At 42.8% G+C, this 27,983-nt stretch overlaps 1 protein-coding gene across 1 annotated transcript in view; it reads right to left on the bottom strand.

The window, feature by feature from the left end:
- kl-5 (male fertility factor kl5) overlaps nt 1-27,983 on the bottom strand; it is a 341,950-nt gene that overhangs the window by 100,388 nt on the left and 213,579 nt on the right. The window contains exon 14 of the mRNA XM_070997903.1: nt 10,481-12,153. Coding sequence (XP_070854004.1) covers nt 10,481-12,153 — 1,673 coding nt within the window. The remainder of the gene's footprint in view (nt 1-10,480; nt 12,154-27,983) is intronic.

Below are 27,983 nucleotides of genomic sequence, written 5' to 3'. Positions count from 1 at the left end.
TGTCTCATCAAAATTTGATATGTCAGATTTGGATGCAATGGAGGCCATCTTCAAACGCGCCCAAAATGGTGTCAGGAAAAGGAGAATTTGGAAATCAATGAATTAGTATCTGTCCTAGTCAATGTAGATTTCCATCCATATGGAAGGAATCCTCTATTATACCATTGTTAAATAAAGGGAACAAGTGCGATATCTCAAACTATCGTGGTATGGCTAAACTCAGTTCTGTTCTTAAACTTTTCGAAAAAATTATTACCTGTCAGTTGCAGCATCATGGCAGGTTTCACCTTGTCAGCTGGCTTTACTAGATGTCGCTCTACTTGAATTTACGTCTTTAATTACTAGAGGTTTTCTGACACATCATCAACCTGATGTGATTTATACCGGTTTCTCTAAAGCTTTTGACTCAGTGAACCATAGGATTCTTATTTATAAATTGTCCCCTTTAGGTTTTCCTCCCAGGCTACTAGAGTGGATATTTTCCTAACTTTCAAATATAACTCAAATGGATTGTTTTAATAATAAAATTTCCAAAATAATTAATGTTACTTCTGGAGTGCCACAGGGTAGCCACCTAAGACCTTTGCTTTTTGGCTTAATGATTAATGATCTACCTTATGTCATAAAATCGTCAACTTTTTTAATGTATGCAGATGATGTCAAGCTATGTTTGTCCATGTGTCTACCTAATTCATATAATGACCTTCAATTAGATTTTGATTGTTTGTATACGTGGTGCATGATTAACATGATGAATTTGAACTATTCTAAATGTAACTTTATGACCTTTTATCGTTGTAATCCATCTCTGTATTCTTATTCTATCGGTAACAACGCCCTTGAACGTATTTTTTCTGTTCAGGATCTTGGCGTTCTATTTGATCATAAACTTAGTTTTAAAGACCATATATCTACTATAACTAACAAAGCCAAAAGTCTCCTGGCGTTTATGAAGCGCTGGTCAAGGGAGTTTGATGATCCATACACAACAAAGCTTTTGTATGTTTCTCTTGTTCGTCCGTCAATGGAATATTGCTCGTGTATATGGTCACCTCAAATTAGCTGTTACCAAAATATGTTAGAGTCCGTTCAAAAACAATTCCTTTTATTTGCTTTGAGAGGTATAAGCTGGGACACAGGAAGTCGATTGCCCTCTTATCATGCGAGGTTGCGCCTGATGGACTGCCAACCCTGAACCATCGTAGAAAGTGTCATGGAGTTATGCTTTTGCATAAATTAATTAATGGTGATGTCGACTCTCCCTTCCTTCTTAGTTCCCTCAACTTGAATGTACCCTGTTGAACAGTTCGTTGTTTTCGTCCGTTGTCCTGCCAATTTGTAGATCCAATTATGCCCTTCATGATCCTTTTCGGGTTCTTTGTGACGACTATAATGCACTGTGTCACGTCTAACTGTTTGATAGCCCTAATGCAACTAATTATGATAAACTTATGTATTTTCTATCTTCCAATAATTTGTAAATTTCTATGTTACTAGCCATTCTATGTGAGCATGTATTTTAAACTGTCTATTGTTATGTCGTCTTTTTCCATGTCCGCGATTTCGTATACTTGCCCAAATCGGCTTAGGGCTCCGCGCGTAACAAGCATTGCTTGGTGTCGTAAGGACCACTTGTTTGTACTAACCATAGTGCATCAACGTCCAAGAATTATGAATTATGAATTAATGCAAGTCGACTCACTGCAAATATTGTCGCATGAAGCACCATTCATTATTACACAAGAACCATGACCCATCCGCAACATCCACCTCATTTTTATCTGCATCATGCGATCCATCCTCGAGCTCTCAGCCATTACCATCTACTTCATCAGCATTAGTATCATGTTCGCATACATCATCGCATCCTGATCATCATTTACTAAGCCCTCCACCCAAAACCTTAAACATTTTGCCGATCGACTACGTGTTGCTTCCAACTGCTATTATCTACGTTAGAAATTGAATTGGAGCATTTATGCCTTGCCGAGCAATTTTAGACTCGGCCTCCCAGCTAGACGTTATAACCTCTCGCTTAGCTAGCCAACTAAACTTGAATCATAGAAGATCGCAAACCTCGATTTCTGGGATAGGAGAATCTTCCATGATCTCTGATAAGACTGTCGATATTCTTGTGCAATCACGGAATGCAAGCTATCGTGCGGCATTCACAGCGGTTGTGACTCACAGTATTACTGATTATCAGCCCCATTTCAATATAAATGCAACATCATGGAGAATACCGCAAAACGTTTCGCTCGCTGATTCTTTTTTCAATCCATTACAATGAATTGAGCTTTTAGTCGGCGCTAGGTTGTTTTTCGAAATATTTTCTGTGGGACAAATTTATTTGGATAGGGCTTTGCCAACTCTTCAGAACACCAAACTTGGTTGGATAGTCTCTGGAGGGTTATCATCGAACATGCCAACTCATAAATCGGTTTTACAAGCCAGCATCAAGGACTCAGCTGATTATTCATATGACACACTTGCCGCCATAGTAAAGCAATTTTGGGAAATTGAGGACTTCACTTCGTCTAAACCATCTTTATTGCCGGAAGACTTGCGATGTGAGCAACTTTTTACTGAAAATTGCACTAGACTTGGAAACGGCCAATACTCTGTTCGTCTCTTGTCCACTTTCGGATTCGAATCTCTAGGTGATTCTTATTGCTTGGCTCGTCGTCGTTTCTAGAGTTTGGAAGCTAAACTAGATAGAAACCCAGCCCTGAAAGCTCAGTATTCAGCATTTTTGAGGGAGTATATTGATCTAGGTCGCATGTCTCTTGTAACTAAGGAACCGTCAGAAACACAATTCTTTTTGCCCCACCATTGCGTACATAAGCAGGAGAGCACGAGTACAAAGCTTCGTGTCGTTTTTGATGGATCTGCTAAAACAACTTCTGGTAGCTCTCTGAACGACTTACTTTTGGCAGGACGAACAATTCAACAAAAAATCTTCAATATACTGCTTCTCTTTCGATTTTTTAAAATTTTTTGTGGAGATATTTGCAAGATGTACCGTTGCGTGCGCGTTTCGTACCCGGATGATTTTTTGCAGTTCATAGTTTGGAGAGAGAGCTCCACGGAAGAGTTGAGTGTTTTTAAATTGAACACGGTGACTTATGGAACCAAGCCAGCTGCCTTCTTGTCTATAAGGGCCTTGTATCAACTCTCTTACGATGAGGAGGAATCATTTCCTACTGGAGCAAAAATGGTTCGTCGATATTCCTATGTGGATGATTTAATATCTGGTGGTAACTCAAACACCAGGCCAGCAGGTGGGAAAAAACTTGCACAAATGTAAACAAAATACACTTATTGTTCTGCTACTAACTCAAATCATTTGATATGTTTATTTTGCGATGCACGGGTTCATTATTTGTCAAAGTGTTCTCGATTTTTAAATGTTAGTCCGAATGCAAGTCGACTCTCTGCAAATATTGTCGCATGAAGCACCATTCATTATTACACAAGAACCATGACCCATCCGCAACATCCACCTCATTTTTATCTGCATCATGCGATCCATCCTCGAGCTCTCAGCCATTACCATCTACTTCATCAGCATTAATATCATGTTCGCATACATCATCGAATCTTGATCATCATTTACTAAGCCCTTTACCTAAAACCTTAAATATTTTGCCAATCGACTGCGTGTTGCTTCCAACTGCTATTATCTACGTTAGTAATAGAATTGTAGAATTTATGCCTTGCCGAGCAATTTTAAATTCGGCCTCCCAGCTAAACTTTACAACCTCTCGCTTAGCTAGCCAACTAAACTTGAATTATAGAAGATCGCAAACCTCGATTTCTGGGATAGGAGTCTTCCATGATCTCTGATAAGACTGTCGATATTCTTGTGCAATCACGGGATGCAATCTATCGTGCGGCATTCACAGCGGTTGTGGCTCACAGTATGTATTACTGATTATCAGCCCCATTTCATTATAAATGCAACATTATAAAGGATACCGCAAAACATTTCGCTCGCTCATCCTTATTTCAATCAATCGCATGGAATTGACCGTTTACTCGGCGCTTCAGAACACCAAACTTGGTTGGATAGTCTCTGGAGGGTTGTCATCGAACATGCCAAGTCATAGATCGGTTTTAAAAGCCAGCGTCAAGTACCCAGCTTTTCATTCCGATGACACACTTGCCGCCATAGTAAGGCGATTTTGGGATTTCATTTTTCTCAACTTCTTTTTTTTTCAACGATTGCCAAATTCTATGATCCACTCGGTTATCACAAAATCTAAGATTTTTCTGCAATCTCTATGGAGTGCGAACGTGGATTGGCCCATTCTTTCGTCATGGGGGGAGAACTTAAAATTTCCACGATTCGTCCTGCAACCAAGGGTTTCCGTTGATTTGCATTGATTCTGTGATGCTAGCATGTCAGCTTATTGAGCGTGTCTATACTTGCGATCGGAGACCAATGGAGAATTGAAAGTCCATCTGTTCTGTGCCAAGTCAAGGGTAGCTCCATTGAAGCCCTTAACAATTCCATGATTAGTACTTTCCGCAGCGCTTTTATTGGCTGAGCTATTCGTTAACGCCAAGGAAGCCATAGATTTCGATTGCACCTTTCATTGCTGGTCGGACTCGTTGGCGTGGATTAGGCAACCTCCGAGGGAGTTTAACGTTTTCGTATCAAACAGAATCGCGAAAATTCAGGAGATGACGAAAGACATGACTTGGCATCACATTCCTACAAACTTGAACCCGGCAGACGCCGTATCGCGAGGATGCACCCCAAGAGAATTGTTGGAACATTCCTTTTGGGCTAATGGGCCTCCATTCCTTCTGCAAAGCTCGTCAAATTGGCCGTCCCTGCTAGACTCAGTAAAGGATCTTCCAGAGCGCCGTTCTGTGGCTCTAATTGGGGCCGTTTGCATAGACAGTTCATCAAATTGCAAATTTATCAACTCTTTCGATAAGTTGCAGCGCATATTTGCATACATTTATCGGCTTATTTCAAACTGCAGAGCCAAATCAGTGCCGTTAAAAGGTCGTCTTTCGGTGGAGGAGATCAGTTCTGGAACTGTACTTCTTTTGAGGAGCATCCAACAGGTTAACTTGGCGAAGGAGTATGGATCTCTTAGCCAGGGCAAGCCGTTTCCACAGAAAAGCAAGCTGGTTTCGCTTAGGCCTATACTCGGCTACGGTGGATTACTTCGCGAGGGTGGAAGGCTTCAGAACGCAAACTTGGACTACGATCCGAGGCATCCGATACTGTTGCCCAAGGATCATCCAGTCACCAAGGCGATCATCGTTTATTATCATGAGAAATATTTGCATGGAGGATAGCAGACACTGCTTACCGCATTACGGCAAAGGTACTGGCCGATTGGAGGCCGCAACTTCGTTGCCAGCGTTATCAACAAATGCGTCCGATGTTTCCGAATGATCCTGTTACTTGGGAGCACGTCATGGGTAGCCTGCCAGTAAATAGCTGAATATCTTTTCATACCACAGGAGTGGACTATTGTGGGCCAATCTATCATAAGGCAGAGGCCAGAAATAAGGCACCCCATAAGTGTTATATCGGCGTCTTTGTCTGCTTTTCCACGAAGACTGCTCATTTGGAAGTGGTCCAGGATCTCACGACGGATTCAGCAACTACTTTGTAAGCCGGCAAATGTCTATATGAAGTTCTTGGAGCCGAGCTTTTACACAGCTTTTATTATAAATATAAGGGTGGCATGTTTGTTGTCTTCCCCACAAACAACTAATATTATGTTAAGTCTAATAGAGAGTCCTAATGGATTAAAATTCGAAAATGTTTATATATTTTCAAAATTTTATATCAACCTAAATATGAGTACTTGGAGAAATTAATCAAACCGATTAAAGGAATGGGATATTTTAGCTCGTTGCCCGGTATGGCCGCCAGTATGCCGGTGCATGCTTTTTGAATGGCCTCTACGTCTGCATAACGCTTTCTGCAAATGCATTTTTCCGAAAAGGTAGAAGTCGCACGGTGCCATATCAGCTGAATACGGGGAGTGGTTGATGGTTAAAATGTGATTTTTGGTCAAATAGTCGGCGCACCAAACGCTTTAAAACTCCAAGGTAGAATACCGCATTAACTTTTTGGCCGGGTGGAACAAATTTTTGTGGACAATACCCTTGGCTCGTCCGGCGCCTTCCATTCAGCACTCTGGCGTTCCGTTTCGGGATCATATTGAAAACACCACGTTTTGTTACCAGTCATAATCTTGTAAAGGAAGTTCGGGTCTTTTTTTGCCTCTTTAATGATGTCCTTCGAATGTTGAATTCTGATCAATTTTTGGACGTCAGTCAATTTGTGCAGAACACACCGTGCACACACCTGTTCGGTCAAAATTCGATAAATCGATGTTTTGGAGGTGTTCAATTCTATTTCCATGAATTTCAATGATGATTTCGGCTGATTTTTTATGAATTCACGCACAGTTTCGAAGGAATTTTCGGTGATCACGGATTTTGTTTGGACCACATGTTCATCGTCATTTATGTCCTCACGACCACTTTGAAAACGTTGAAACCACTCGTGAACTCTGCTACGGGATAGGCAATCATCGCCATAAACTTGTTTCATCAATTGAAACGTTTCGGTAAAAGTTTTACCAATTTTAAAACAAAATTTAATGTTGGCTCTTTGTTCGAAGCTCTTTTTCGCACCGATGGCAAAAACATACTGACACTTACAACGCAATAACCTCACTTCCAGATTCTAACGCACCAGTTGACATATAGATGGCGCCACTAGATGGCGCTAGATTTAAAAAGTCCTGTTTACTTTGGAACTCACCTTGTAGATACTGGATCACAGGTGAATCTTATCTGCTATCTCTTAAGGAAATGTCGTATCAAATTGAAATATTTGGAATCAGACGAAAAATGACATCTGCAATTAAAGCAATACTAAAGCTCTCGTCATGTACTTCAGGTTTTGAAACAATATCACTGTGGACGGCACGTAGTGACGAAGCGCACCAGGAGGGTGTGCGAAGACGACTACTATATATACACGAAGGAATGAAAATCTACTGTTATCGTTCGATTGTTTCTATTGATGCGTCAATCGAAAAGTATTGCAAAAACTAAAAAGATTACATATTAAGACCTAAAAAAAAATATTTTGTGAGAAAAAGCGATGAAAGTGTAAAAGCACAAATTTAAAAAATTTGATCTTTTGGGGCCGTTGGGGATAAATGCACAGCTTCAATATTCTAGGTTTGTTCTCACTTAAAATACGCGTCGAATGACACCATACTCCGTTCAAAAGTAATACGAAAGCCAAGATTTTGGAGGGCATCTCAAAATGAAAGTTTTATTTTGTTTGTCAGTTTGGTCCAAGAAGCAATTTTAGGAATATTAGTTCTAACACTTTTGGAAAATCTTCATAGTTTAGCGGGAAAACAGCTATAAATTTCGTACACCCCTAACTTGTGAACTACTAAAACTACTACTACTTTCTGACATGAAAACGATTTCATATTTTTATCACGACATAAAAAATAAATACTTTTGACAGAAGCAAAGATATTTCGATGCCTTTTTTTGTTAAGTTTAGATCATATGGTATAAAAAATTATCCTCAGTTAGTATGTTTGCCAACCGTTCAGATAAAAATAATAATTTTCTCCCGTAACAGTTTCAAAGCAACATATAGTCCAATCTTAAAAAAAAATTCAGTCACGGTTTTCTACTAATCGGCATTTTTAATTTTTGTAAAACACTAGAATATATATATACATAATCCTTGTTGGACCCTAAAAATTTTGTCGCGAAGCCTTAATGAGTTTCCCCAGAATTAAAACAGTTTATATTAAATAAAAATTACTCTTTTCTTGTTATTAATTATACCCGTTACTCGTAGAGTAAAAGGGTATACTAGATTCGTCGGAAAGTATGTAACAGGCAGAAGGAAGCGTTTCCGACCCCATAAAGTATATATATTCTTGATCAGGATCACTAGCCGAGTCGATCTAGCCATGTCCGTCTGTCCGTCTGTCCGTCTGTCCGTCTGTCCGTATGAACGCTGAGATCTCGGAAACTATGAGAGTTACAATACTGGGATTAGGCACGCAGATTCCTGAGATTCCTGCGCAGCGCAAGTTTGTTTCAGTAGAGTGCCACGCCCACTCTAACGCCCACAAACCGCCCAAAACTGTGGCTCATACAGGTTTCATGCTAGATAGAAAATTTTAACTGAAATGTATTGTTCTCATCAATACCTATCGATTGACCCAAAAAAAAGTTTGCCACGCCCACTTTAACGCCCACAAACCGCGAAAACCTGTGTCGCCCACAATTTTCATGCTAGATAAAAAATTTTAACTGAAATGTATTGTTCTCATCAATACCTATCGATTGGTCCAAAAAAAAGTTTTCCAGGCCCACTTTACCGCCCACAAACCGCGAAAACCTGTGACGCCCACAATTTTCATGCTAGATAAACAAATTTAACTGAAATGTATTGGTCTTGTCAATACCTATCGATTGGTCCAAAAAAAAATTTGCCACGCCCACTCTAACGCCCATAACGCTTAAATCTGTATACCGCCGGTAGGTGGCGCATTTTAATCTCGCTTTGCTACTTGCATATCCCTATTTAGCTGAGTAACGGGTATCTGATAGTCGAGGTACTCGACTATAGCGTTCTTCCTTGTTTTTAAATATGTTCTATCGAACTGATTTCGACCGTTCTACGCGCTACTTAAACGACGCGACTAGCTCAGAGATATTCTAGGTTCGTCCCACCAAATTTATTGGGGAATTTAGTATTAGTGTATCCTTGCAGCGTTTTAAAGATATATACGTTATATGAAGAAAGAATTCGTTCGTTAAAGTTTTTAAGAAACAAATAAACTAAATTTGTATTATCCCACAAATTTAACGGAGGGTCGTCCGGGATTTTGTTTCAGAAAAGTGAATGTGCCCAGCGAAATCTTCACGTCTGTGAGCAACGAGAAGTCGGACTCGTTAGAAAATTGCCGGACGATGCAGCTTTGCGTGTACTAGTGGACGATAAATTCGCATTATCAGATGAACACTAGAGAGAAAGAGACGTCCATTACCCACAATCAAAAAGTAAAGCGACAACCAAAAAAATGTTGACAAGATGAGCAAAGTTGCGGCTAATAGAGGGCCACCAGAGGAATTTGGCTGGTAGAGGTCCTATTATCAGAAATGCGATACCAGAGAAGCGCTGCCAGTTGAAATTTTGCATCTTGCAACTCCTGCTAAGAGACGGACTACACCAGAAGCACTGCCGAGAGAGCTTCACCAGACGAAGTCCTGCAGTCCTATACGAGAAGGGCTACCAGAAGACCACCGAGAAGGGGTACCAACGAAGCGGGTCTAACAAAGAGACTCCACCAGAAGCGGTCCTGCCAGGAGAGATCGTACCCAACCAGAAAAGCGTTGTCCGAGAAGAGCTGGAAGAAGATCCGCAAGACGACATGATTCCAAGAGCTGTGCCGACGAGAGCGCAGAGAAGCAGACGTTCTAACAAGACGAAGTACCAACTTGCTGAAGTTGAAACAGCTGACGAAGACCACAGCTTGAGAACTTTCTTTCCAATCATTTTAATATTTTCACATTTTGACAAAAAACATTTTTATATAAATCACTGTAAACGACTTCTTATCGTAACCATAAACGAAAGACTATTTTATCGCTGACAGTACCTTTACTGAAAGAAAAGCTGATCATTTCCAAAATACGCTCAAGCATTTTTCTCTAGCCTGTCAGTCTCAGATCAAAACAGGAAAAAAATATCGAGCTCAGTCTCTGGTTAAGCAGACACTTTTTTGTTTCACTAGTGTCTGAACGTTACTAGACCAGGTGAGCAATCTATTTATACCCTTGCAGTGCAAATCATAATACCCATGATTTCAGTCAGCAGTTTGCAACGCAGTGAAGAAGACGCAAACTAGTCTCTCAGTTTTAAAGCTATCGGGCTGAAACTTTCCCAAAAGTCTTATTTCATTTGCAATTCAATTCAATTCGGAACCAGCCGGATCGGACAACTATACCTTATAGATTCCAAAGCTATATTCGAAAAAAAAAATAAAGCAAATTACATCTTTGGCGTTTTTTAACATCAAACCTCCTACGCTTGGAAATAACATCGGACGACTATATCAATTATCTGCCATATTGAACAATCGGAAAATTGGTGGGAAAATAAAATTAAACTATAAAAGCTGCAAAACTAAAAATATGCATAAAGATTCTAGAGATTCCGCCGAAGCGCCAGTTTGCTCAGTGCTTGAGCAAGACAGTTTAAAAACAAAATATAGTTTCAGAGGATCTTTCGATTCCATTTTTTATAGGAACGTTTCTTAACAGGGTCGGAAAAATGTTCTCCGCGTTTTAAATTCGTATAAGACAAAAATATGTTTCATCGCCTACAGTGATGACTCAATAATGCGATTGTCTCTAAAATGAACAATAAACCGATTAACGTTTAAATACTTACTTCACGGCGAATGAGCAGAAGTGTCTTTGAAGGCGGGGGTCGATGGTAAACGATCCACCCGAAGGATTCATGCAGGCCACAATATTGCACTTGTGTATGTCGCGTAATGTCATTTTTTGTCTGTCGTACCAGTGGTGGTAGTCCATAAATTGTCTAATCAAAGTATGTGGCTGGACAGTAAAATATTTGTCTACCTCAGGCATGTTCATGTCATCCACAAAATATATCATACGCTTGTTCCCGATAGGACCATAGTTTCTACCTGCTTTCTTCTCTAATGGCTTCTCAAGTATACGCTGAAGCATTTCAGAAGTAGTATAGAAATTAAATGGAACATTTGTAACAGCATATCTATCCGATGGTAGTGCACTTAATTTAGCATTCATCAGGATGGTCTTACCGGATCCAGAGGGTCCAATCAACATTAGCGGATGATCAGCCTCTATGAGAGTATCCATAAAAAATCGTAAGCGTGTGGTTTCAGCAGTATTCACCAGGTTTGACTGCAGCGGTAGATCCATATCCAATTCAAATTGTGGAACAAGATATGTCCAAGGCAAAAATTTCTTGGTCTCATTGTCAATGTAAAATGAGAATATGGTCCCTGAAGTTGGAAACTTAACGGCCTTATATTCGTTTAGAAACCACTTACTAAACTCGTTCCGCCAGTCTATGATTTGGTCCTGAAACAAAGATGACCCAAAGCCCCACACAATACAGAAAACGAAGTATATTTCATACCAGTCTTTTGGGCAATCATTCGGAACGTTTTGTGGCGTAAGCATGCTGTCCAAAAGAAAGCAGGTCATTTGCAATCGGGCGATTTCTGATATGGGGGTTATCGACTTAAGTCTGTTTCGAAATATATCTAGGAGGGGGGGAACATACTTGTCGAAAAGAACGTTGAGCATTGAAACCTCGCTTGAATTCGTGCGGGTTCCAAGCCATGACTGGATAAACGGTGTCCATCCTAGGTCCTGTGGATTTATGTACAAAATGCCGGCCCTTGATACTGTAGCTGGTGTTGCCGTTCGTAGAGAAGCAATTTCAAAAAGCAATCTCATTTCTTTTGTCAGTGCGATGCGCTCATTACTGGCCAAGGTAAGCACTTTATTGTCATCCATTACCGTATTCAGGCTCTCAATCCACATAGGGTCAATGTCGCCATCGAGAACAATCCACTTGGGACCTGTTCCGCCAAGGTTGGCCTGGTCCCTCATAAGAATAGAGAAGAGACCATCCTTCCATTCGCGCGTGGATGGGTTTACAATACCAAACAACTCGTCATTTGTTACCGCTTTTGGGTTAAGGTCGTTGTAGTGAGGTTTTCTCTTCTGGTTTTGGTATGTCTTATTTAATGTCCTCCACACTTCTGATTTTCCTGTCCCTGCGAACCCGATGATAAATACAGAATGGCGTACGGCGAATAATTCTTCTAGTTGAACTATCTTTAAAATAAAACCATCCTCAGGCTGCAATTTGAGGTCCAGAGCTGAACGTTTTATGACTGCTTCGAACTCCAAATTACGTTTTCGAGGTACATCGAGGGCCGGAAACAGATCACCAATTAGTCCCATAAAAACTGGTACATCATCAGTAACAATCTTAGGAATATTAAAGTCTCGAAGGGCCCTCATCAAGACCTGATCCTCTGGCCGCTGTCTATCGTCGCGCTGGGAAAGTTTAAAAAGATTTTATTAAAAACAAGAAAGAACGCTATAGTCGATCCCATCGACTATCGGATGGCCGTATCTCAGCTAAGGGGAGTGCGATACAGATGGAGATATGCGACTGTTCCCAAGATTGCACGCTTTGTTTGCTTTTAATAGTGCGATTTCAAAAATTTTTGAAAAGTTGGATATTGACAATTAAAACCGAATCCCATTTACCAAAATCTTTAACAATTTAAGCATGGTAACCTGCTGAGTTCCAACTTTCTAGATTTTATATGCCACTGTTAAAAACTGTAATTTGCGTTTAATTTAGTTTTAATGAGAAAAAGTTAGTAGTTCTCTGTTTGAATATAATATATAATTTCAAAATTCTTTATAAATGCAGTATTCTTCAAATCTGCTGCAAGGCATTCCTTTTCAGTTATGGTACGTACGCCACTGCTGCTCGCATCACAATGGATGGAACAAGGAAGGATAAAATTCGGACTGTGTAATAATAATAATAATAATAATAATAATACTAATAATAATAATAATAATAATAATAATAATAATAATAGTAATAATAATAATAATAATAATAATAATAATAATAATAATAATAATAATAATAATAATAATAATAATAATAATAATAATAATAATAATAATAATAATAATAATAATAATAATAATAATAATAATAATAATAATAATAATAATAATAATAATAATAATAATAATAATAATAATAATAATAATAATAATAATAATAATAATAATAATAATAATAATAATAATAATAATAATAATATTAATAACTGGATACTTTAGTGAACTCGAAAGTAAGTATTTTGTCCGAGTTGGGAATCGATCCTGGGTCTTCCGCGCGAGAGTCCGAGGCGTGACTTATGAACGGAGTTTTCAAGCTCATGCATAACACGATGGGATGGACCAATTGGTAAGGCGTCTGCCTTTGATGTGAGAGGACCACCTTTGGAATTCCAGCTAGGGCCAGTAAAAATTTTTAAGTTTTTAGGAAACATAATAAAAATTTCCTTAGCAGTATTAAAACAACAAAGACTTGAACAATATAATTGATTCATTTTTTAGAAAAGAAAAATAAAATTGTGTCTTGGGTAGGAGTCGAACTTCGAACCCCAATATCAAATAGTTTCGGGGGCGCCACTTGCCCACCTGAGCCAAGGGCATGTGTTTTTATTTCGTTGACAAAATGTTTTGTAAGTTTTGTAACGAACTGATTTTGTTGTCTGTTCGCTACGGGATTCGTGCTGCTAGCTCAGAAGATTGTGTGTTCGTCCCACCAAATTTATATGACGTGATTGCCCGTAGATCAGTGAGAAAGCAAAGGGGTTCAAATGGTAACAGTGGGATTTATTCTCCTAGTATTCGTACAGCGGGTGTGTGGCTGGGCTGGCTTCGGTATCTCCTGGCTCTGTTTCCGCCGGCTGCTGGCGCTCCTCTTTCTGGCTCCTCGACGCGTTGACTCGGCTTCCACTGGATCCTGGGTTTAGGGACGCTCGTAGTGGCTGCCTCCGCTTGCTTGCCGACGCGCTGCCTCGGGGTCGCTTGTTGCGCCTTAGACCCGCAGAGAGTTCGGCCTTGTGGGCTTAGGGAAGCGTCACCGTTCTCAGACTAGGGTGAACAAGCCTTGATCTCCAGGCCGACGCCTTTCGAGGCAATACTTGTCCCTTGCTCTGTCCCGGACGGTCCCGCTAGGTTCTTGCTCAGTTTGCGCTGACAGTCAAGGCTGCCGCCAGGAAGCTGTCTAGCGGTTCACTTCGCTTTACGCCTAGCGCAGACGAACGTTCCACCCGGCTTTACCCTAATGCGTGACGTCCGCGACGCTCCTGCGCTCCCCAATGAGCTCCGCGCGGCGATGGTAACGTGGCTGCCTGAAATGTCTGCTGGCGTCGCTGTCGATATCCTCTGCGCTGTCTTCTGACCAGTATCTCGTCGTTCTGGCGCTCGGGGAGCTGGGCGGTCGCTGCTCGGGGACTTGCCGGTAATCGCAGGGCTCTCCAGGCTGCCGCCTCTTGAAACCGCAAATCGATCTACCGCTCGTCCGTCACGCCAGGTCCTGCTTGGTCGGGCAAGGTAACTTTCCGCCCCGTCGAACCTGAACGACCATTCGCGGACCTTCTTAGCGACCTTTGCATAGTCCGCCTGGCTTGGTCTCGGGGTCAGCGCTGCTGCTTTCTTTTCTTGGCTTGATTCTCTCCTGTGGGCCTCTTTTTGCATGTTGTCAATGCTCAGGCTTGCCACCAGGTTATCCCCTTCGGCGGTTGTTAACGTAATGCTTGGGCCGGCTCTGTCGTAGTATGTCGCCTCCAGCTCGGCCCAGATGTCGACGAGTTGTGGATCGTTCTCTGTTTCGGAGTAGTATTCCGATAGCGCCTTCCTCATGTCTTCTAGCCTGCCCTCCAGGGCGACATTAAGCCTCTGTGCGACATGGGCGAAGTCCTCCTTCTTGAGGCGGTAAATCCACTTCTTTCCCATTTTTATTGTGCTGTTCTCACTGTTGGGACAATCACGTTGGGCGCCAGATGTAACGAACTGATTTTGTTGTGTCTGCTCGCTACGAGATTCTTGCGGCTAGCTCAGAAGATTGTGTGTTCGTCCCACCAAATTTATATGACGTGACTGCCCCGTAGATCAGTGAGAAAACAAAGGGTTAATCTCGTGGTATTCGTGCGTGTGTGGCTGGGCTGGCTTTGGTATCTCCTTGCTCTGGTTTCGCCGGCTGCTAGTGCCCCTCTACCTGGCTTGTCGACGCGTTGACTCGACGTCCGCTGGCTCCTGTGTCTTGGGACGCTCGCAGTGGCCGCCTCTGCTCGCTTGCCGACGCGCTGCCTCGGGGTCGCTTGTCGCGCCTTAGACTCGCAGAGAATTCGGCCTTGTGGGCTTAGGGAAGCGTCACCGTTCTCAGACTAGGGCGAACAAGCTTTGCTCTCCAGGCCAACGCCTTTCGAGTCAATACCTGTCCCTTGCTCTGTCCCAGACGGTCCCGCTAGGTTCTTGCTCAGATCGCGCTGACAGTCAAGGCTACCGCCAGGAAGCTGCCTAGCAGTTCACTTTGCTTTACGCCTAGCGCTGTCGAACGTTCCACCCGGCTTTTCCCTAATGCTTGACGTCCGCGACAATCCTGCGCTCCCCAATGAGTTCCGCGCGGCGATGGTAACGTGGCTGCTTGCGTCGCTGCCGATATCCTCTGCGTTGTCTCCTGACCGGTAGCTCGGTGTTCTGGCACTCGGGGAGTTGGGCGGTTGCTGTTCGGGGACTCCGGTAATCGCAGGGCTCTCCAGGCGAACGCCTCTTGAAACTGCAAATCGATCCACCGCTCGTCCGTCACGCCAGGTCCTGCTTGGTCGGGCAAGGTACGCTGGGTCTCAGACAACTTTCCTCCCCAAGCTGACGGTTCTTCGCCGTAGGACTAGTTTGCTTGTCTCTGACAGACCCGCCGGGCGACTCGCCAGGGTGTGCTCGTGACAAAGTTTGAAAACAAACGCCTTGACTTAGCCGTGCGATGCCTTCCGAAACTCAGCCACTTGTGTTTCAATTCGGATATTCCTGGTATCCGAATCCCGAACGTCTCGACGTAGCAATTTTGCTCCTCGTAGGCTCCCAGGGCGATGCTTCTCTGGCGACTCGACTTGCTGCTTCTCCCTTGTAGATTATCTGGTTGTTAGATGGTTCGCTTTGGTATCTAATTGATCTTGACGGGTTGACTCCTTGTGATCGACTGATCCAGCTGCCAGCGCTCTGCGGCCTTATATAGGGCCTCCGAGAACCGTTATTTCCCTTTTGTGTATGGCCCACTCCGGGTCCAAAGTCCGTGCCTCCTGGTTGACCCACTTGTCTTTCACGTACCGCTTCCAATCGATGCTCCGCCCACCGCTACCGTCCCGCTGATTCCCGTGATGCTTGTGGCACGCCTGTGTGCCGCTCCACTGCCAAGATGTGGCACTTCTTCTCCCGGTCCAAAGTTCACGGGAAAGTCCAAAGTCCGGTGGAGTCCCGCTATCCGCTTTTGCACACGGCACTCTTGCCTTGCCCGCGAAGTCTCCATTATCTCTCGATCTCCATCCTTGGTCTCCAAACTCTCTCGCTCTCCATCCTTGGTCTCCAAACTCTCTCGTTCTCCATCCAAGTCTCCAAACTTTCTTCGCCGCGCCGTTACTACGCGAACTCGCCGCGTATCTGGTAAGCGCCCGGCCATCTGTTGCTGCTTCTACTTGCTGCTTCTACTACACCGCGCTCCACTCTATTAAATAACGCCGTTGCCTTGCGCTTTAAAAATATTGCCCTGTTTGCATCAGCGGTAACATCTCCAAAAGTTCCCGTAGGCATGCCTACAAAAACAACAGCAGACGAAATGCCCGAAACATTTCAGTTAAAATTTTGTATCTCGCATAAAAATTGTGTGCGCCACATATCTGGGCGGTTTGTGGGCGTTAGAGTGGGCTTGGCATATTCGCGTAACAAACTTGCGCTGCGCCTAAGGCTACGGAATCTAAATCTGAAATCCCAATTCTCTATCTTTGATAGTTTCCGAGATATCCGCGTTCATATTTGCTAGAAGATCGTTTGGTTCTCTTTAACAGGAATGACTCATTTTCTACAGAATCTACAGAAGAAACTTCCAGCAAAGTCATTTTGCAAAGGGCTATAAGCCAGACTGGCCTCACTTTTGTTAAAGGAAGAATTCGAAGACGAAAACGCAATTCCTTCTATGAGATAGAGGATACGCAAGGGGCACCTACCATGGAAAGGACATAAAACAACAACCATGTCCTCGCGATTTTCCGAAAGTCCCGCTTCTCTACACTTATGTTGTGGGGCTTTAGTGTATTAATTTTGCCTAACGTTGTGTCCTTCAATTTTTGCTCGATTTCACTTATTGCGCACTATCCCACTTCACATTCCAATACTTTGGCGCTGTATCGAGGAATGTGTGAGTCGCTTTTGGTTTGTCAGGGATAATGCGAATAGATAGCTCGGCTTACGGTGAATAATGACACTAAATCGTATTATTAATTGTATTTTTAAAGATAAACAACTTGATTACAAAGTACAAATATAAGTATCCGGGTTATGAAATTTTTACGCTGAGATGTGTCGTTCTCGCGGAGCTGACGTGGCTCGTGTCGTTCCGCAATTGCTGTCCAATGCTTCTCCATCAGAACTCGATCGTTACAGCTCGGCCAAGACTGTATTCGGATGGTCCACGAATCGATCCTCGTCATCGTCGGGAACATCCAGCTCAGGGATGTCAAAGCACCACGGCTTGATTTTGTCGGAGGAATAGACAGAATACTATTTACGTCCTGGGATGACTTTGATTACATAACGATCATATCCAAGGATCTTGACGACTTTAAATGGTCCTCTGTAGTGTGGTTCGAGCTTTCGCTACTCGCCTGTAGCAGCTGGTTCGCTTTTAACAACTACAAGATTACCTGTGGAGTCTGTATAGCTGCAGAGAGATGTTTCTGGACGACGTCAAACTGTCAAAAATCATCTTGACACATCATAACATTGCGCCACCACACGGTTTTTGGTTCAACAAAAGATATTCCTTTTTCGACCTTGCGATATAGACGGTGATTTTTGATGACGTAATCAGCTTGAAGTTGCTTTAGCTGATTTCCGGTACGATGTCCTTTCAATACAGCAAATTTTTGGACAAGGGCCTTATCCTGAAGCAACCAATTATGGTGCGCACTACTTCCTGTAAGGATTTACCAGGAATCGGCAGCGCGGCTCATGGCATCCACATGGGCCATATTACTTCATCACGATGAATAAATTCGCAGTCGTAGTCCAGTAATTTAATCCACCAACGTGCGACTTGCGGGATTAATTCTTTATTGAGTTTTACCTTAGCGATGGCAGAACAATCTGCTAGTCTGATCTCACAGGCATCTGTGTGTACCTCATGATGTGCTGCAAAGTTTTTCTCTGATGTACGCAACAGTCGTGTAAGATGTCTTCTTATTAAAGAGTAGTTTTCAACCAACTTTCGAAAGAACCCCGTTAGACTCAAAAATAGTCTGATCTTCCTTACGTTAGTGGGGACTTTGCAGTTTTTAATAGCGCGCACCTTGTTCTCGACAGTAGTGATACCACCTTTGCTGACAATATGGCCCAAAGAAAGTTATTTCTGATTAAAGAAACTTGCATTTATCGTAGCGAAGTGTTAAACCGCTCTCCTTAAGAACTCGGAAGAATTTTTCGAGTTGTTGGATACCCTCATCAAATGTTTTGCTGGGAACAGTGACGTCATCTAGATATGCGAGTACCTCACCTGGCTCTATGCGTTTGACCATTATGTTCATGACCGCTTGAAATACTGCTGGGTCCCAGTTGAGAAAAATAGGAATTCCCAGCTAAATTTGGCAAGTTGCTTCTCCAGATTTGAAATTGGAAATGGTATTTTGCGGTTATACTGTTAAGGCGAATGTTATTACTATAGAGTAACTCGGAGATATTATTACCGACGACTGGTCTGAGTGCAAAAGGCGTATTACAATTTGTTTCCATCGCGACAAAGAATATCCTTACGCAAAAGTACATTTTCGGTTATTAGTTTATCTTCTACGACCAAAACATCAACTTATGTGCAAAGAAATTTTCCACCAAGTCCGATCAGAGTAACAGGACACGTTGTAGAACACCTACGTTTTCGGCGAATGACTTACTGATTACCGTTCGCGTACTGCCTGGATTTTCGAATGCGACGGTTTCATTGCCGTTTACCGAGATTGTTTTGGAGATTTTCGAATCAGAATCAGAATCAGAATCAGTTTTATTAATTTTTGGACCTGTCTTTGGGTTAACGGGGGGCAGCTAGCAAAACCTTATGTTTGCTTGCGCTGGGGCTCAAGACATTTCGAAGAATATTGTCCAAGTTTCTGACAATTTTAGCATTTAACCTATACTTAGATTTTATCGTTGAAAAGACGTTTTGTAACCAATGACGTTATGCTTTATGATATTATGCACTGAGTACGCAAGAATATCGCGTAGAAGTTCGTTACAAGAAAAATTGGATATCTTTCTCTTTAAGTCGTAGTCGTTAATCCCGTTGATAGTGTGTGTGCAAATCGCTGAATCTTGTAGCTCACCCTTCTTACCTAAGGCGAGCACATTGTAGAAATAATACGACGGTGACTCGGTGGAATCTCTATTCGTTTTTGACATCTTAAGGTGAACGTCTGCCGGATAGTAACCCGGTAGAAATATTTGATCCGTCGAGTCTACCCAATATCGAGCAGCACGCAGTATCTTTTGATGAACTGCAAATATTAGCTTACGATCATCCCAACGACAAGAGTTACTAAGGAAGTTAACACGCTTTACAAATTGATGTGAGTCCAAGGATTTTCCAGCCGGTGGATTGAATTCCGGAAGCAATGCGACAATATCACTGACGGTTCCATATGTTCTTTTCCAGACACCTGCTGCGTCCATTACAAAAAACCCGATTCGGTGACCTTCTTCATCACACTCACGTCTACTTCACTATCAGATATCTCTCTTAAATGGAATTCTGTTTGCGAACCCCTGAGTTCGCTTAACATCCTGTAAAAAAGACCCCCTTCGCCGACAAACTTCGCGAAAATGTGATACATTGGCTACAAGATCATCCTGTCTTTCTTGAATGGAATTCTCTTTCCGCACCCATGAGTCCGCTTAGCATCCTTCAAAAAGGACTCCCTTCGACAAACTTCTCAAAGATGTGATACACAGGTGAGTCTCGTGACGAAAATCGGACCAAAAGTTACTCTTTAGAATCCTGACAAGCTTGCTGTTTGAAAAGGGCGATTCCATCTTATCCAACTTCAAGCTGATCTCGTCGTATAAATGGTCAAAGGTTTCTTGCCCTTTATGTTTTCTTTGCCTTATAAGATCCGGTACGTTTGCCTGAGAGCCGAACGAAGACTATTCCAGTTTATACTTCTGACTGATTTATTATGTCTCCATCGATTAAGTAGCTGATATTGCGACTCATGATCTTAGTTTCCCTCTAACGTCTAATTTGTAAGAATTTCTACCCGAAAAATAATTTTATCTATGGATAATACTGTACCAGAAAAAGCAATATTCCATCCATTCACTAAACCATTCATGACAAACCTTATTCTCTTTGGTAACATTTGGTTTCATCACTGATAACCACGTTTTTGTTAAGCACAAAATACAAGTTGTGGGCGCTAGATCGGTTTAAGATTATATATACTTTTTTGGGTCGGAAACGCTTTCTTCTGCCTGTAAAATCCTTGTTTAAACTACATTAAACAATCGCGAGACCGAGCTGCCGACTCCGATAAAAACTATATCACGTCGTGGTCACCAAATGTTTGTGGGGAAGGCAACAAATATGCCACCCTTATAGTTATAATTAATAACGAATAGGTTACATTAAAATGTATAGCGTTTACTCGGAGCGGCAGACGGACTGTGTAAAAGCTCGGCTCCAAGAACTTCATATGGCGATCTGCTCCGAACAGATGACGTTCACAATAGCGAACGGATCTATCTCGGGCTCGATGACACTATCTATGGGGCGTGGGAACGTAGCAGAGAGTAACCCGAATGGCCTCGCGTTTAATTGTCGGAAGTCGACACACATCCTCCACTCGTCTATCTTTTTACGAACTAGGACGAAGGGTGCACTATATGGGCTTTTAGACTCGACTTGCTGTTGCCCCCATGTAGATTATTTGGTTGACTGACTGTTCCCTTTGGTATTTGATTGATCTTGACGGTTTGACTCCTCTTGATCGAGTGATCCAGCTGCCAGCGCTCTGCGGCCTCGTATAGGGCCTCCGGGAACCGTTATTTCCCTTTTGCGCACGGCCCGCTGAATCTCTCCACTCCGGGTCCAAAGTCCGTGACTTCTGGTTAACCCACTTGTCCCTTACGCACAGCTTCCAACCGATGTTCTGCCCATTGCCGCCGTCCCGCTGATTCCCGTGATGCTTGTGGCAGGCCTGTGTGCCGCTCCACTGCCGAGATGTGGCACTTCTTGTCCTGGTCCAAAACTCACGGGAGTCCAGAGTGCTGCGGAGTTCCGTTATCCGCTTTTGCACACTGCACTCTTGCCTTACCCGCGAAGTCTCCAAACTCTCTCGCTCTCCACCCTGGGTCTCCAAACTCTCTCGATCTCCATCCTTGGCCTCCAAACTCTCTCGATCTCCATCCAGGTCTCCAAATTCTTCTCGACGCGCCGTTACTACGCGAATTCGCCGCGTATCTGGTAAGCGGCCGGCCATCTGCTGCTGCTTCTTTTTGTGGGGAGTTATTCAACTCCTCACAATTTTATTGCCAACCTTGCAGTTGAAGAGGGCGGACGTGTCTCGTTCGAGCTCCGGGAAAAGTTCAAGAAAGTTGATAAATTGCATTTAGCAAAAAAAACACAAAAACTAAACACAAAGAAAATAAAATTAAGGTTTAAAATTAAAAATTCAGTGTACTGACTTAAAGAAGTGCATAATTATTTTTTTATAATAAACGAACAAAATAAAGAGCGATTAACCTCGTATCATTCAACGCGGGATAGCGAAGTGCAAAAAACGATCCCACAGACGGTCGGTAGGCAAAGAGCACGCGTAAAGTTATTAGTGCAAAACCTCCCCATTATCAGTTTCGACCCCTGGCGCACCAACAACATGCACCGGTAAAACTTCTGCATTCGCACTAAATCTATCAGCAACCACTACAGCTACTGTAACCAAACCAACAACAACCTCAGCTACGGCTATTATTTCGGAATCGACTGCGACCGCAGCGCTACGTTCAACGGGAACAAAAACCACAGCTAACCAAAACTAAAACAAAATTCAGCAGGCGGGTCCGGCCGTACAGAACGGATTAGTTCGATACACCAATATCAAGCGTAAGCTTGGCCCGCAGAAAACCGCGATAGGTAACAAATAAAAAAAATACCCCACAGTAATAGATTTGCGCTTCTAGCAGAAAGTTAACCAAAATAGGCTCAAGAGAAACCTAAGCCCCCACCAGTTTACATTATGGAGCAAATCTCGAATGAAAAGAGCCGCAACCACTCTTCAGGGTAGAGCTAGATCCAAACAGCAGAGTCTTGAGTAAAGATGAAGTGCACCCCATTTATAACCAGCAATACTTATTGAACCGAAAAATTAAGGTGGAAGAGTCACCTAAAAGGAACGGCCCAAATTGTCAGGAGTATGGACACGCCAGGGCATACTGTTTACTTCGAATAGTCGAATAGCTTGTAGAGACTTCCACAATTCGGCAAATTCCCTCTCAACAAGGAAGACCCCAAAAAGAAGTAATGCGAAAACTGCCAAGAAAACCACACCGTAAATGGTCTAATCTAGGAAACGTTCAGCAGGTCCAAGTACAGTCACAATACACTCTGGAAGCTATCATTGTCACGATGCAACAAAGTATGATGGAATTCCTGTTATTCGTGAAAACGACGTTGCAAACACTGATGTTACAGCTGCTTGCAGCTAAGCAGTCCAAAAAATCGATAGCAAATCTACGAATAATATCGACATTAAGCTACTGGTAAAGGTGTACCTCACAAGCAAATACAACTTGGAAATAAGAGGCTACACTTTATACCGCACAGATCATCCAGATGGTAAAGCCAACGGCGGAACCGGCCCTTTAGTCAGAGAACGCATCAAGCACCACTTTCACCAAAGGTTTTCAACTAATAACTTGCAGGCCACTTTTATAAAAGTGCAGTAAGGTAACGGAAACCTTTTCATAGCCGCTGTCTACTGCCCACCTCGCTTTACAATTTCTAAAAGACAACTCATGGACTTTTACAACTTCCTAAAATGCCAAGCACGCGCACTGGGGATCACGCGGATAAAGGATAATGGAAAAAATATATTATTATAATGACACGGAAGCGAGGAAAAGACCCCACAATTCCGTCATCCTACAGACCAATAAGTTTGTTATCGTGTCTGTCTAATTTTTTCGAAAAATGCCTTCTGACTCGCATAATACTTTATCTAGGAACATACTGGAGCGCATTATTCCTCGATGTATCTCAAACCTTCGAACGAGTATGGCTCGATGGCCTCATGCACAAAATAAATATTTGACTGGCGTATTAAAATAAATGAACAAAAATGTAAGCACATATTGTTTACTCTCAACAGGCAAACATGCCCCCCACTATCATTGAATAGTACGCAGATCAGTACACAGTCAACGAAGTAACGTATCTCGGCGTCCACTTTGACAGACGACTAAACTGGAGAAGACACATCGAACGCAAAAAAGTACATCTAAAACTAAAAGCCAGCAGTTTCCACTAGATCCTTTATGCTCGTTCGCCTCTCTGTCTGGACTACAAGGTCCTGCTCTACAACTCCACTCCGATAAGAAATTTCATCAGGCAGCTGGGTCCGAAGTGACGAAGATAGAACCGAACCAAAAATGAAAATTGAATTTCCACCACACAATTCCGTCATTTTACAGACCAATAAGTTTATTATCTTGTGTGGCTTAGTTGTTGGAAAAATGCCTTCTAACTCGCATAATACCATTTCTAGGAGCACACAATGTTATCCCTGCTCATCAATTTGGCTACCGTCCGCCCATGGAGCAATCGAACAAATTAACAGATTAACATCAGAAATACGCACAGCCTTTGAGCATCGGGAATACTGCAGAGCAATATTCCTCGATGTATCTCTAGCCTTCAATCGAGTATGGCTCGATGGCCCTATGCACAAAGTCAGAACACACTTGCCTGATTACACTGACAAGCTACTTGAGTCGTATCTCTACAACAGAGTCTGCGCAGTAAGATGAAACTCAACAACATCCGACGACTACATTATCAAAGCTGGAGTCCTGCAAGAGAGCGCGCTAGGACCTACTGTCTACATTATCGATGCTGGAGTCAAGCATGGAATCACATTACTCTTTTCCTTCTATACACAGGGTGTATCCCAATGAACGAGCAGCTAACAATATCTATGTTCGCTGACGACACTGCAAGCCTAAGTCGCTCGAGGTGCCCAGGCCGAGCAAAAACACAGCTAGCCAATCATCTCTTCGTAGTAGAGAGATGCCTATTTGACTGGCGTGTTCACGTCAAAAGGGCGTTTAATTTCAGGAGGTAGTGTCGAGCGGCAGTTTTATCCAGATGTCTACATCTCGCGCGCTCGCACTGCCGTCCGCTCTCCCTCTCCATCTCTCCCCTAAGTCACCGCTCTGCTCTGGAGCGCTTAAGATAAGTTAGGCTTAAGCAGTTCGTATTTCAAAGTGATCCAATAAACACCTACGCACGTCGCGTAAAAACCCTAAAGTACCCCCCGTGTTTTTATGCGTACCATTCGATCTTGGGGCTTCAACTACTTCAGCGATCAAGTCGCACCGCCCCAACAGGCGTATTAAAATAAATGAACAAAAATGTAAGCACATATTGTTTACTCTCAACAGGCAAACATGCCCCCCACTATCATTGAATAGTACGCAGATTCACGAAGTCAACGAAGAAACGTATCTCGGCGTCCACCTTGACAGACGACTAAACTGGAGAAGAAACATCGAACGCAAGAAAGTACACCTAATGCTCGTTCGCCCCTGCCTCTGGACTACAAGGTCCTGATCTACAACTCCACTCTCAAGACCATCTGGACATATGGCTCCCAGCTAAGGGGGAACGCGAGCAGCAGCAACAAAGAAAATCCTGCGAACTATTACTGGGCACCATGGTATACTCGCAAAACATCCACAGGGACCTCGGCATTCATGCCGTAAAAGATGAAATGGACAAACAAAAAGAGTCCTACAATGAAAAACTCTCTGTGCACAAAAATCGTCTCGCAAAAGGCTTGACTTGGATTTTCAGCAGATCCCGCCCACCAACATCCCAACACACCAATAACTTCCGTGGCCTCTTACATCATTACCTGTTAGTTAGTTTAGTTAGTATAAGATTTGATACACATATTGTTAGTATCCAATAAATAAACTGAATTATATAGCGCTTTCTATAATTATAAGTATAAACTGATCAAAGAACCGAAAGTCAAGACCGAGACGACTTTTCTCTTTCTAAGATGATATGCTACTGCCTGTAGTTCCAAACGCTCGTTAAGCCGAGCAAAGCGGAGAGTTATTAGAGGACTTACAGTACAAATGTAGACATTAGGGTTGTACAGTATTTTGTTAATTACATTATCGAAGCTGGAGTCCCGCAAGGAAGCGCACTTGGGTCTACTCTGTTCCTCCTATACACAGCAGATATCCCTACGAACGAGAAGCTAACAACATCTACGTTCTCTGACGACACTGCAAACCTCAGTCGCTTGAGGTAACCAGGCCGAGCAAAAACACAGCTAGCCAATCACCTCCTTGTAGTAGAGAGGTAGTAAATGAGCACAAATGTAAACACAACGTTTACTCTCAATAGGCAAACATCTATCATTGAATAGTTCGCAAATTCCCCAAGTCAACGAAGTAACGTATCTCGGCGTCCACTTTGACAGACGTCTAACCTGGAGAAGACACATCCAACGCAAGAAAGTACATCTAAAACTAAAAGCCAGCAGTTTCCACTAGATCCTTAATGCTCGTTCGCCCCTCTGTCTGGACTACAAGCTCCTGCTCTACAACTCCACTCTCAAGACCATCTGGACATATGGCTTTCAGCTATGGGGGAACGCGAGCAGCAGCAACATAGACCATACACACAGCGCGCTCATTCGAAAATCCTGCGAACTATCATTGGGGCACCATGGTAAATTCGCAACCAAAACATCCACAGGGACCTTGGCATTCTTGTTGTAAAAAATGAAATAGACAAAAAAAAAACGTCCTATAATGAAAAACCCTCTGTGCACCCAAATCGTCTCGGAAGAGGCTTGACTTGGGTTTCCAGCAGATCCCGCCTACCACGCAACGACCTCTCAACCCAGCAATAACCTTCGGGGCCTTTTACCTCAATACAAGTCATATAACTGTTAGTTAGGTTAATTAATATAAGATTTTAAACTGTTAGTATCCAAAGGGAGAAAACACAAAAAAAAAATATCAAAGCATAAAAGCATATAGCGCCCCTACCGACTTAGTAGCGAATTAGTGAAAATAGCATATTTGCTGCGTGTGGTGTGCAATCTCAATTGAAATGCAAAACATTGATTGATATTATATTCTAGGACTGGTCCTATTTTTGAATGTGTATATGGGTATTGATAACAAGAACAAAATCTCATTTACCTTTTTACAAAATGTAAAAAAAACATTGTCGCTAAACGGCATTATGAGCGTTTGTGGGCTTTAGAATGGGTGTGGTAACCTGTAGTGCAAGAAGCAGAAGAGTCTGCATGCTTACTGTTATCTTTCTAGCTTCAATAGTTTCCGAGATATCCGCGTTCATCGGTTTGTAAAAGAAGGGCGCAATTGTAAATGACAAAAATTAAAACATCTTATAGTCAAGCCTCTTTTATGAGCGGCCGCTTTAAGTTAATGGTTTGACAATAAAAGCAAATTGGTATTCGCATATAAAAAACTATTTAAGCTACCTGCTCTATAAAACAGTCAAATTGCTTATGGCAAATAAAGAGGATAGCTATGCCAAGCTCAGGTACGAGTCCTGACAGGGAATGGGGCCGAGGGAGAGCCGTCCGATGTTTCGGCACCATTTGCCGTAAGCCTTTCTCCTCCCTAACATAACGAAAAAAATTTTTTAGAGCGCCTGGAAATATAAAATTAGCCTGGGCTCCCTTCAACGTCACCTCGGTTCCGAGCCTTCCTCTTTGCTCAATCCCGCTATTTCCTTCAGCCTCTCCTTACTACCCAGATCTAAGGTACAGCTCTCTGATCTGAACCGTCTTCCACCTTCCTTCGGCAGACTGTTGATGCGTGTTTTTCCCTTTCCTCCAATCAGTCCCAATCGAGACTTTAGACGCTCTGGTTTGCTCCCTTTGTGTTCTTAACGTTTTCCTGCTGTAGTATCCTTGTAGTCGGTTTGTAGAATCCCTTTCGAATCCTTGGAGGTATCCTTGGAAGTTTTTTGTAGTATCCTTTGGGAATCCTTAACGTTCTCCTGATGTCCTTTATGTGTTTCATCGGGCCTTTGTAGATGCCCTGTAGTATCCTTGGAGGTATCCTTGGAATTGGTTAGTAGTATCCTTTGGGAATCCTTGCAGGTATCCTTGGACTCTTTCCGTAGTACCCTTTGGGAATCCTTGGACGTATCCTTTGACTCCTTTCGTAGTATCCTTTGGGCATCCTTGGAGGTATCCTTGGACTCCTCTCGTAGTATCCTTTGGGCATCCTTGGAGGTATCCTTGGACTCCTTTCGTAGTATCCTTTGGGCATCCTTGGCGGTATCCTTGGACTCTTTTCGTAGTATCCTTTTCGAATCCTTGGAGGTATCCTTGGACCCTTTTCGTAGTATCCTTTGGGCATCCTTGGAGGTATCCTTGGACTCCTTTCGTAGCATCCTTTGGGCATCCTTGGACTCCTTTCGTAGTATCCTTTGGGCATCCTTGGAGGTATCCTTGGACTCCTTTCGTAGCATCCTTTGGGCATCCTTGGAGGTATCCTAGGTCTCCTTTCGTAGTATCCCTTTGTCATCCTTGGAGGTATCCTTGTACTTTCAATGTTGTTTTTCATCTGTTGTGTCTGCTTGCTGTAGCCACTCGCTTGTGTTTTCCGTTAGTTTCCGTTTCAGCTCGCTTACGTGGGTGGCACGCTCTTTCTTTGTGTTTATGTGTCGTGTTTTGCAGATTACTGGTGACGAAAAACTCATGACTTGGTAAGGTCCGTCGTATCTCGGGGCCAATTTTGCTGCGAACCCCTCGCCG

The sequence above is a fragment of the Drosophila suzukii genome, chromosome Y (genome assembly GCF_043229965.1).
Source record: "Drosophila suzukii chromosome Y, CBGP_Dsuzu_IsoJpt1.0, whole genome shotgun sequence".
NCBI classification, from domain to species: Eukaryota; Metazoa; Arthropoda; class Insecta; order Diptera; family Drosophilidae; genus Drosophila; species Drosophila suzukii.
The sequence above is the reverse complement of the archived record's forward strand: the minus strand, read 5'-3'. Positions and strand labels throughout refer to the sequence as shown.